This window comes from Penaeus monodon, chromosome 6 (assembly GCF_015228065.2).
Source record: "Penaeus monodon isolate SGIC_2016 chromosome 6, NSTDA_Pmon_1, whole genome shotgun sequence".
In the NCBI taxonomy this organism is placed as follows: domain Eukaryota; kingdom Metazoa; phylum Arthropoda; class Malacostraca; order Decapoda; family Penaeidae; genus Penaeus; species Penaeus monodon.
In genome coordinates, this window is record NC_051391.1 from 44,780,902 (window position 1) to 44,792,566 (window position 11,665).

The 11,665-nt window shown below is 31.5% G+C and overlaps 1 protein-coding gene and 1 pseudogene across 1 annotated transcript; both read left to right on the forward strand.

Annotated features, from left to right (window-relative positions):
• The first annotated feature begins 1,241 nt into the window (after positions 1 to 1,241).
• On the forward strand, positions 1,242 to 2,215 carry LOC119574531 (protein lethal(2)essential for life-like). The gene is made up of 2 exons (XM_037921809.1): positions 1,242 to 1,681; positions 1,942 to 2,215. Exons 1-2 carry the CDS (start codon positions 1,397 to 1,399, stop codon positions 2,173 to 2,175), a joined length of 519 nt encoding a protein of 172 aa, XP_037777737.1. The 5' UTR covers positions 1,242 to 1,396; the 3' UTR covers positions 2,176 to 2,215.
• A 1,981-nt stretch (positions 2,216 to 4,196) lies between these two features.
• On the forward strand, positions 4,197 to 5,034 carry LOC119574543 (annotated as a pseudogene).
• The last annotated feature ends 6,631 nt before the right edge of the window (positions 5,035 to 11,665 follow it).

The window sequence follows — 11,665 nt, forward strand, 5'->3', positions numbered from 1 at the left end:
ATATATATATATAATATATATATATAAAATATGTATATATATATATAATATATATATATATATAATATATATATATATATATAAAATATATATATATATATATATATATATATATATATATATATATATATATATATATATATATATATATATATATTGCATACATATATATTACATACATATACACAAATGTATATGCATAAAATTCTTTCAAAAAAAAAAAAAAAAAAAAATGCAGTACCAAATGCAAAAGGGGGTTCAGTGCTTCCGATTGCTGTGACCTGTGTTTCCATGATTATTTTTCGTTGATATTAATTAAAATGGAACAATCGTCTCTCAAGCGCTTTGTGTAAGAGGAAAGTTACATCCCTCTGAGTGACCCTTCAAGAAGATACAAATAATGACGAGTGTTAAAAGGTTGTCAGGTTTATATGAGTAATTAATCAAATTACTGTTTTTGAAAATTTCCGAGACAAAGAGTACATGGAAGCAGTTAAATTTTGCAGGAAATACATTAAATGACATGGGCACAGACAGATATACAAAGTAAATATATATGTAAATAGGCATACATATAACTTGCATACATATATATGTATACACACATATATATATATATACATATGTATATTATATATACATACATATGTGTATGAATATATTATATATATGTGTATGTAGGTACACACACACACACACACACACACACACACACACACACACACACACACACACACACACACACACACATACAAGCGCGCGCGCACATACATATATGTATGTACATACATGTATATATTTATATATACACAATCACATGTGTATCCATGTATATAGTCCCTTTAAACATTTATATGTGGATATATATAAATGTAGATAAATCTACAGTACATGTACAAATATATTGTCCTTACACACACCCAAAGTATGTTTGTGTATGTGTATTTGTGTGTGCATATTCGTATATAATATCACTATATATACACATTTATATATGTGTAACAGTATAATCACTATATATATATATAAATATATATATATATATATATATATATATATATATATATATATATTTGCGTATATATATAAATGACGGAATGTATCAAGAACACGCATAGTTAGTAATGAAGCTTTTACCGTATGATTATAACAGATGCATTAAGTTGAGAGCTAGAAGATTCAAGAAATTCCAAATGAAGATGTTGCCAAACATGCCACAATCCTGCGTCCAGCCGGAGGTGGACATTGGGCACACACCCAACTCGTGCCACATAAAAGCCTTAGCAGCCGCCTCTTGCTAGACACAATATAAAGAACACTCGTTGAGAGAACAGAGTAAGTTGTAGCTTTATCTGCATTTCCACGAGACGTACTCTACCTTACTGAAGTGAGAATTATGGAGAACAAAAATACTACCACCCTCAATGAACAGAAACCAGAATCTCCCAACTGCAAAAAGGATTCACTTCTCCCCATCGCAGAGAAGGGACTTTTCTTCCAAGATTCCTTCTTTGACGATATTCAGAAGCAATTTGAGACAGCCATCGACCAAATCCTGGATGCGTGGGGAGAAGCCAAATCCGTGAGTGATCTGATGAGTAGCTACAGACATGTAAGAGAACGCAATTTGCAGCAAGAGAACCAAGTCATGGCCTTCAGCGAAGACGACCAGAATCACAAGGTTAGTTTTACAAAAAAAAGAAAAAAAAAGAAGAAAAAAATAAATCATGTAGATTAATTCAATTCAAATATTCATATATATGAATACAAGAGACAGTCGTAAAAAAAGTCTATATATCTATATATATATATATAATTTAGATTGAAGGTCAGCATTTCTCCAGAAACTATCTCGATCACGTAGATTAGCTAGTCCATTAAAATGAAAATGAAAAAGAAAAAACAGGGAAAACAAACACTTTTCATTGATTCTATTTACAGGTTGTGCTGGATGTTCATGACTTCAAGAGTGGAGACGTTAAGGTTAGAGTGGAAGACAATCAGGTGGTGGTGGAAGGTCGAGTGGAAAAGGAAGAGGGCGACTTCAAGTCCATGAAAAGCTTCTGTCGACGCTTCAACTTCCCTGGCAAAGTGGATATGGAGGTCGTGACTTCTGCAATGTCTTCTGATGGCGTCATGACTATCACGGCTCCGAAGATTCCACAGGCAGCATAGAAATACACATTTCATCGGCAGAAATTAAATATAAGTTGAAAAAGCCATGTATGTTTAAATATTTATTGCAGATTTGCATAATGTAGATATAAAGTTTATTAATTTATTCTATTAAAAATAAATATATCATATTTACTTACACATATGTATTACTTTACATACCTTCCATTTTCGAAAAAATACCATCATTTCATAACAGATGGTGTGCTTCTATGGTAAAAGATATATAACATATAAATGTGCTAGATCTGTGCTTCCATGTTTAATGGTTTAAATCAGGGATCGGAAAGAAAAAAGTTAAACAAAACACCAGAAAGTAAGAAAGAGAGAATGTGTATCGTATGTCATAATTTTTATTATGGTTTAAAAATTCGTTCTAAATATTTTTCCCATGATATATTGAACGAAAATGCTTCGAAGCCGCGATAAGGTACAGGTGGGTACAACGAGATGTATTACAAGCATAAGACATACCCAAGCGCTGGTGACGCCTGAGTCACGCAACACTGCTGTTTCAGCGACTTACCGCCGTGAGTGACACTTTCTAGATATTTTCGCCACGATACTGCGAAAAAGTAAAGCCTGAGATCCGATGATTTCAATCATCTTGAGCAAATAACTAGATTTATTCAGCAGAATAGTCGTACTGCGTATGCTCGCTGCTACAAGACTGTCGTGTGAAGCACGGCAATTACTAATTATAATTATATATATATACATTATAATCGTCTGGTGATCGTTTTATGTAAAAGACAAGGCACAAGCATGGGTAGCTTTTGTCCAGGCAAAGTATACATAGGAGTCGAGACGTCGAAGTCAGAGCTATAGGCGACAAACAGGTGGAAGGTCGAGTAGAAAAGGAAGAGAGCGACTTCAAGTCCATGAGAAGCTTCTGTCGACGCTTCAAATTCCCAAAGGAAGCATGGAGACCGTGACTTCCGAAATGTCTTCCGATGGCGTCTTCACGATGGCTAAGAAAATTCCACAAGCAACATAAAACAAAGAAACAAACAAAGAGAAAACAGATGTATTTATTTGATTTTGAACACAAAGCGTACTGAAGTAACCCTTTATTGTTATTTTGCAATGTAAAATATCAATGAAACAGTTGCTTTTAAAAAAAAAAAAAAAAAAAAATCTTGTTTATATGTCTGTATGACTTTACTTGCCTTCCTTTATCGACACAAAAATATCATTAGCTGTCGCATAGATTTCACAACAGATGGTTCTTCGAAACGTATGAAAAAACTTTTACGTACGAAATGCAAATAGGCAAAGTCTACAATTTTATAGGAAATAATTTAAATGATATATATACATATATAATTGTATATATATATATTTATATTTATATATACACGTATACATACATGTATATGTATATTTATATATACACAGTCCCTTCACACATTAAATGTAGATATATAAAGGCATAAACGCAGACATATATATGAGTGTGTGGTTTTTTGTATATAAATTTACAGTATATGTATACATATATATATTGTCCTTATACACAGCCCACGCACTAAGTATGCTTGTGCATGTATGCGTTTGGTGTAGTATTTGTATTTTAATATCTACATCTGTGTATAGATGTATATGTGAATATGTATGTATGTATATATATATATATATATATTTTATATATATATATATATATTATAATATATATATATATATTTGCTTTCGTGTTTTATATATATATAAATGAGTCTTTATATATGATGGAATATATCTATGAAAATACCGCATTTACTGTATTGTTTTGCATTCTTAAGTTGGAACTAGAAGTTTCAGGAGATTTTCAAATCAAATGTTGCCAAGCGTGCTATGATTCGTGTCCAGAGGGAAGTGGAAAATGGGCGCACATCCAACTCGCGCCGCATAAAAGCTCAGGAGCCGCTTTTTGTTAGACAAAACGGAAACAACACTCTGTGGAAGAACAGAGGAAGCTGTAGCTTTATCTACATTTCCACGAAACTTACTCTACCTTACTGAAGTGAAAACGCTAAAGAAATATGGAGAAAAAAAATACTACCATCCTTGTTGAACAGAAACCCAATTTCCAAATGCAAAAAAGGATTCACTTCTCCCCATTGCTGAGGGGGGACTTTTCTTCCACGATTCCTTCTTTGAGGATATTTGGAATCACTTTGAGACAGCCATCGACCAAATCCTGGATAGGTGGGGAGAAGCCAAATCCGTGAGTGATCTGATGAGTAGTTATAGACGTGTAAGAGAGCGTAATCTGCAGCAGGAGGACCAAGTCATGGGCCTTCAGCGAGGACGACCAGAATCACAAGGTTAGATTTACAATCTAAAAATCACGTAAAATTCATCGTAAAAACAAAAATTCAAATAATCATATACACGAATACAAGAAAAAATAGTCCAAAAATTATTCAAGTTGAAGGTTAGATTTTTATTAAGCTATCTATGTCACGAATTTTTTTTTAGCTAGATATTCATTAGAATTAGAATGCAAACAAATACTCTTAATTGATTCTGTATACAGGTTGTACTGGATGTTCATGACTTCAAGAGTGGAGACGTTAAGGTGATAGTGGAAGACAATCAGGTGGTGGTGGAAGGTCGAGTGGAAAAAGAAGAGGGCGACTTCAAGTCCATGAAAAGCTTCTGTCGACGTTTTAACTTCCCAGGCAAAGTAGATATGGAGGCCGTGACTTCTGCAATGTCTTCGGATGGCGTCTTGACTGTCACGGCTCCGAAGATTCCACAGGCAGCATAGGAAAACATATTTCATTAGATGAAAATTGTAATCTAATGTTAAAGACGATGTATATTTAAGTAAAAATTTATTTATTTATTTATTTATTTATTTATTTATTTATTTTCTTTAATAAACTTTAGTTATTTGCATGTACGTATGACTTTACCTGCCTTTCTTTCTCGAGAACTTATCGAAATAATAATAAATGTCGACTGTCGCATAAATTGCATAATACATGGTACTTCGAAACTCTTGAAGAAAAAAACTAACAAAATGCAAAGAGGGTTCATTATTTCTAAGTTTTGTGACCTGTGATATATATATATGTATATATATACATACATATATATATTATATATATATATATAATATATATATATATATATATATATATATATAGATATATATTATAATATATATATTGCTACGCCAGTGGGTCTTTGTCTCTGTGCGAAACTCGTGTTAAAATGAAAAGGATGACCTGGGCATGGGGTTTAACATGAAGGGACCTGGGCAAATGACGCAGCTGGCTGTGAGCGGAGGAGCGGAGGAACAAACCAAGAGAGGGAGTTGGGTGCTGCTCCTGTGAAGACCTCGTGTGTACCCTGGTGACCTGATAAACTTTTTGTTGCCCTGTTATAAGCTGTGACATGCTGGTTTCCCCCTGTATGTGCCTATAGAAAAAATGTACGGGTAAATAACTTGTGTTTAAAAAAAGGAAAGACTGTCATTTTGTTTATTTCGTGCCCTGCCTCGCCACTTGGCGTTTCCCTCGTGGTGTTCTGGGACGCTGTGGTGCTCGGTGCCTCTTGGAGCTGTTTAGTTTTCACGACCCTGTGGGAATAGCACGCCGTCTGCCTAGCCTGCCTTGTGTTGGTGGCAGAGAGACGAGGCGGTCGGCGTAACAAAATTTTAATATATATATATATATAATATATATATAACTATATATTATATATGCCCATATGTGTGTGTGTGCGAATGGTTTATGTGTGTGTGTGCGAAGAAAAAAACAAATGCAAATAGGGTTCACTATTTCTAAGTGTTGTGACCTGTGATATATATATATATATATATATATTTATATATATTATATATATATATATAATATATATAATATATATGTATATATATGCACATATAAATGGGTGTGTTTCTATGTGGTGTTGGTGTTTGTACATATAATATTTGTACACATATTTATAGTCTGTGTCTATATAATAAATGATGGTCAATTAGATGATCCATAGGAGCAAAGAAAAAATTTCTTAGATAATGTAAAGTCAAAATTAAAGGACGGTATTTTAAAAAGGGGTTTATTTAATGTTTTTTTAGAAATATAAGTTTTTTTTTAAAAAATCATTTTTTTGGCTTCCTTTTCGTTTGTTTATTCACGAAATTTTTGAGAAGAAATTAAAAAGTAAATGTAAAAGTGTTCACATTTCCAATTTTTGTTACTGTGCACTTCGATTTTCTTTAAAAATGAACATTTGGGTCTAAAAATACTTGTGTAAGAGGAAAGACATTCCTGTAAATCCCACTGAGTGACTCTTTGGGAAGACATAAAAAAAATAGTTTTAAAAAAAGGGGTCATCGTCAATTTTTACATGAGAAATAAATCAAAACATTTTTGTAAATTTCCCAAAGGCAAAGCCCATGGAAGCTTATGTTTTTTGGGGGAAATACATGGAAATAACAACAAACGGAGCTGTATACACATAGATACAATGTAAACTATAAAACATATATAGTATATATAGGTATATTTATATTTTATAAAAATTTTAACATATACGGACACACCCACATAAACACATGGATATATAATTATAAATTATATAAAATTATTATATATAATATATATATATATAATATACATAATACATTATAAAACCAACACACACAGACATTTTTAAACCCACGTTCTGTGTTTAATACCACACACACTACATACTAATACACAGCAGAGTAAATATGTACGTGTGTATATATTTTGGTTTTTGTATATATATATATGTTTTATATGTCTATATATATGTAAGATATATATATATATTATATATAATATTATATGTGTGTTGTGTAATATTTATATATAATATATATATATTATATATATAATATATATAATATATGTAATACACATATATGTGTATCTGTAGGTATATATGAAAACATTAATATATATATAATATATATATATATATATATATTATTATATATATATAAATATATATTTATATATATAAATAATTATATATTATATATAAAATTATATATATATATATATTTTGGAAACACCACACACACAAAACACATACACTATATTAATCGATTCTATATACGGGTTTTATTTTGGATGTTCGACATCAAGTGTGGAGCTTTAAGGTTAGAGGGGAAAAAAAATCAGGGGGTGGGGGAAGGTCGAGGGGGAAAAGGAAGAGGCGACTTAAAGTCCACAAAAGCTTCTGTGCGTTTAACTTCCCGGCCCGACTTCCGCAGTTTTCCCAAAGCGTCTTGACTGTACACAACGAAATTCCACAGCGCATAGGAAAAATATTTAATTTGCTGAAATTTTAAAATTTTTTTAGAGACAATGTACGTTTAAGAATTATTTATTATTTAAGATAATTTTAAAGTGAACAAGGCATATTTCTTGCATGTTTTCAAATAAATGCGTTTAAGAGCGTGAGGATCACATGAAAAATAACTCAGTGGGTAGTTTTTGTCGATTACTCAAGGGAAAGTGTACATATAACACGATTTTTTAAGAAATACCCGATTAATATATATATTTTTAAAATATATAATATATATAATATTATATATTAATATATTATATTTATATAATTTTATATATAGTCAGACATAATATATATGTAGACACAGATATTGTCCTTACACAAACACACATAGTATGTTTTTGTAGCATGGTTTTATTGCGTATGTATGTGCGAATTAGTATACCGAATATTCATACCATCTTAGGTGCATTAAATATATATATAAATTATATATATAATTTTATATATATTACACAAAATTTTATATGAAATGTGTTTTGTGGCCAATATAAATTATGGCCATTAGATGATGGGAAAAAATTATAAAAAAGTCATTTTTGAAAACATTTTTCACAAAGGGTTTTACGTAAACATTCTCTCATTGAAGTCTGAACAGAAGTTTCACGAAAATTTAATAAGATGTTCCAAGTCCATAATCCTGGTCCAAACGAACGTAGACATTTCCAACCCCAACTCGCGCCCTAAAACCCAGCAGCTCCTCTTGCTATACAAAACAGAAGCAACACTCTTTGAGAGAAGAGCGCAAAATGTAGCTTTATCTACATTTCAACAAAACCCACTCTACCATATTGCAGCGATAAAACCCAAAAGAAATTGGGAACAAAAAAAACTACCAAACCTTTTCTGAACAGAAACCGGTGACCTCCCAAAGCAAAGAGGACTCCTTTCCCCTCGCTGAGAGGGGACTGTTTTTCCCTGATTTCCTTCTTCGAGGATATTCGGAAGCCTTTGAAACAGCCATCCCACCAAATCCTGGATACGTGGGGAGAATCAAAAAACCCTGAGTGACCGAGAGAGCTACAGACGGAGGGCGCAATTTGCGCAAGAGAACAAGTCATGGCCTTCAGCGAGACGACCCCAAGCCAAGGTTAGTTTTACAATCTTAAAACAATGTGAATCGTAAAAACACTCATTTAAATCCTATACATGAAAAGCAAGAATATGTGAAAAAAAAAGCAATTTAAATTTAAGATTAAAAAAAAAAATCACTCAAAACCCGGGTTTTTTAGATATTCTAGAATGAGAATGAAAAAAAAAAAAGTAGGGCAAAAAAAATTTTTTATTTATTCATATATACAGGTTGTGCGATGTCCATATTTTAAGAGTGGGGGTTTAAGGGGAGAGTGGAAAACTCAAGTGGTGGTGGAAGGTCGAGTGGAAAAGGAAGAGGCGCTTCAAATCCATGAAAAGCTTTTGTCGACGTTTCAACTTCCCGGCAAAGGGTATGGAGGCCGGACTTCCGCAAGTTTCGAGGCGTCTTGACTGTCACAGCCCAAGATTCCAAGGCAGCATAGGAAAACATTTCATTAGTGAAAGGTGTAAATTTTAAAGTTAAAAACGATTATATTTAAGTAAAAGATTATTTATTTTTTTTTTTTTTTATTTTTATTTATTTTCTTTAATAAACTTTAGTTTTTGCATGTAGTATGACTTCCGCTTTCCCTTTTTCGGGAAACCCACGAAATAATAAAAATGTCGACTGTCGCAAAAAAATTTCAAATACATTGTACTTCGAAAAATCTTGAAGAAAAAACGAAAACCCAAATGCACAGAGGGTTCACTATTTCTAAGTGATGTGACCTGTGATATATATATTTATGTATATATATGCACATACGCGTGTGAGTGTTAGTGTGTGAGTGTGTGTGTGTTTGTACATATATATATTTATACACATATTTATAGCGTGTGTCTATATACATAAATGATGGTCACTTAGATGCATTCATAGGCAGCATAAGAAAAAAATTCATTAGGTGAATGTAAAATCTGAAGTGAAGGACAATGTATGTTAAAGTGATCATTTATTGTTATTTTAGATAATATAAATATTTTTTTCAATAAATTACTTTTGTTTGGATACCTTATTCGATTGTTTACTTCCTTGAAGAAGAAATTAAAGTACAAATGCAAAAAGTGTTCATATCTTCCAATTGTTGTGACCTGTGTACTCATGACTATTTTTCGATATTAATTAAATTTGAACAATCGTTTACTAAACACTTTGTGTAAGAGGAAAGTTACATTACTGTAAATCCCACTGAGTGACTCTTTAGGAAGACATAAACAATAGTATTAGTCGTTAGGTTCATATGAGCAATCAATTAAATTACTGTTTTTGTAAATTTCCGAGGCAAAGTATACATGGAAGCTGATAATTTTGCAGGAAATACATGAAATAACATAGACACACACACACATGTATACAAAGTAGATACATATGTAAACATATATACATATATATGTGTATTTAGGTATATATATGTTTATATATACATATACATATACGTACACACCCACATACACACATGGATATATATACACACACAGACATGTGTAAATACGCTACTGTGTGTGTATATATTTATGTGTATATGTATATATATGTATGTCAATATGTCTATATATATGTAAGTATACATATGTAATATATGTATATGTATATATATGCATATACACATATATGTGTGTCTGTAGGCATATATGTAAACACACATACACACACACACACACACACACACACACACACACACACACACACACATATATATATATATATATATATATATATATATATATATATATATATATATATTATATATATATATATATATATATATGCACACACACACACACACACACACACACACACACACACACACACACACACACACACACACACACACACACACACACACACACATATATATATATTAATCGATTCTACATACAGGTTGTTTTGGATGTTCATGACTTCAAGAGTGGAGACGTTAAGGTTAGAGTAGAGGACAATCAGATGGTGGTGGAAGGTCGAGTGGAAAAGGAAGAGGGCGACCATGAAAAGCTGCTGTTGACGTTTCAACTTCCCAGGCAAAGTGAACATTGAACCCGTGACTTCAGCGGTGTCTTTCAATAGCGTCTTGACTTCACACTACGAAGATTCTAAAAGCAGCATAGGAAAACATATATCATTAGCTAAAATTGTTATCTAATTTTAGAAACAATGTAAGTTTAAGAATTATTTATTATTTTGGATAATGTTACAGTGAATTAGGCATTTTTCTGTTTTCAAATAAATGCGTTTAAGAGCATTACAAGGTTAATTGTGAGGATCACATGAAAAATAACTCAGTGGGTAGTTTTTGTTTATTACTCAGGGAAAGCGTACATAGTAGCTGTCGATTTTGCAGGAAATACCTGATATATATATATATATATATATATATATATATATATATATATATATATATATATATATATATATATATATATATATATATATATATATATATATATATATATATACATATATTTATATATGTATGTGTGTTTGTTGCTATATAAATTATGGCCATATAGATGACGGAAAATATCGATAAAAACCCATAACTATTATTGAAGCATTTCTCACAAGCTTGTACCTGTTGATTTTGCAGAAAATACCATATATATATATATATATATATATATATATATATATATATATATATATAAATTCATATGATTATATATATATAGTCAGACATAATATATACTATATATGTAGACACACACACACAGATGTTGTCCTTAAACAAACACTCAAAGTATGTTTGTGTATGTATGTGTTTGTGTATGCGTATGTATGTGCGAATTAGTGTAACTAAATATTTACATACATCTATATGTGTGCATGTATATATATAAATTTATATATGTATGTGTGTTTGTGGCTCTATATAAATTACGGCCATATAGATGATGGAAAATATAAACGCATAGTTATTATTGAATCATTTCTCACAAAGTTGTACCGTAAACATTCATCGCATTGAAGTTGAGAACTAGAAGTTTCACGAAATTTCAGATGAAGATGTTGCCAAGCATACTATAATCCTGTGTCCAAACGAAGGTAGACATTTGCCCCCCCCCATAAAAGCATCAGAGCGCCGCTAGACACAACAAGCAACCC

Coding starts and splice junctions, on each gene's coding strand:
- LOC119574531 (XM_037921809.1), top strand. CDS start 1,397: ATGGAGAACAAAAATACTACCACCCTCAATGAACAGAAACCAGAATCT. Junction 1,682..1,941: donor AAGACGACCAGAATCACAAG/GTTAGTTTTACA, acceptor TTCTATTTACAG/GTTGTGCTGGATGTTCATGA.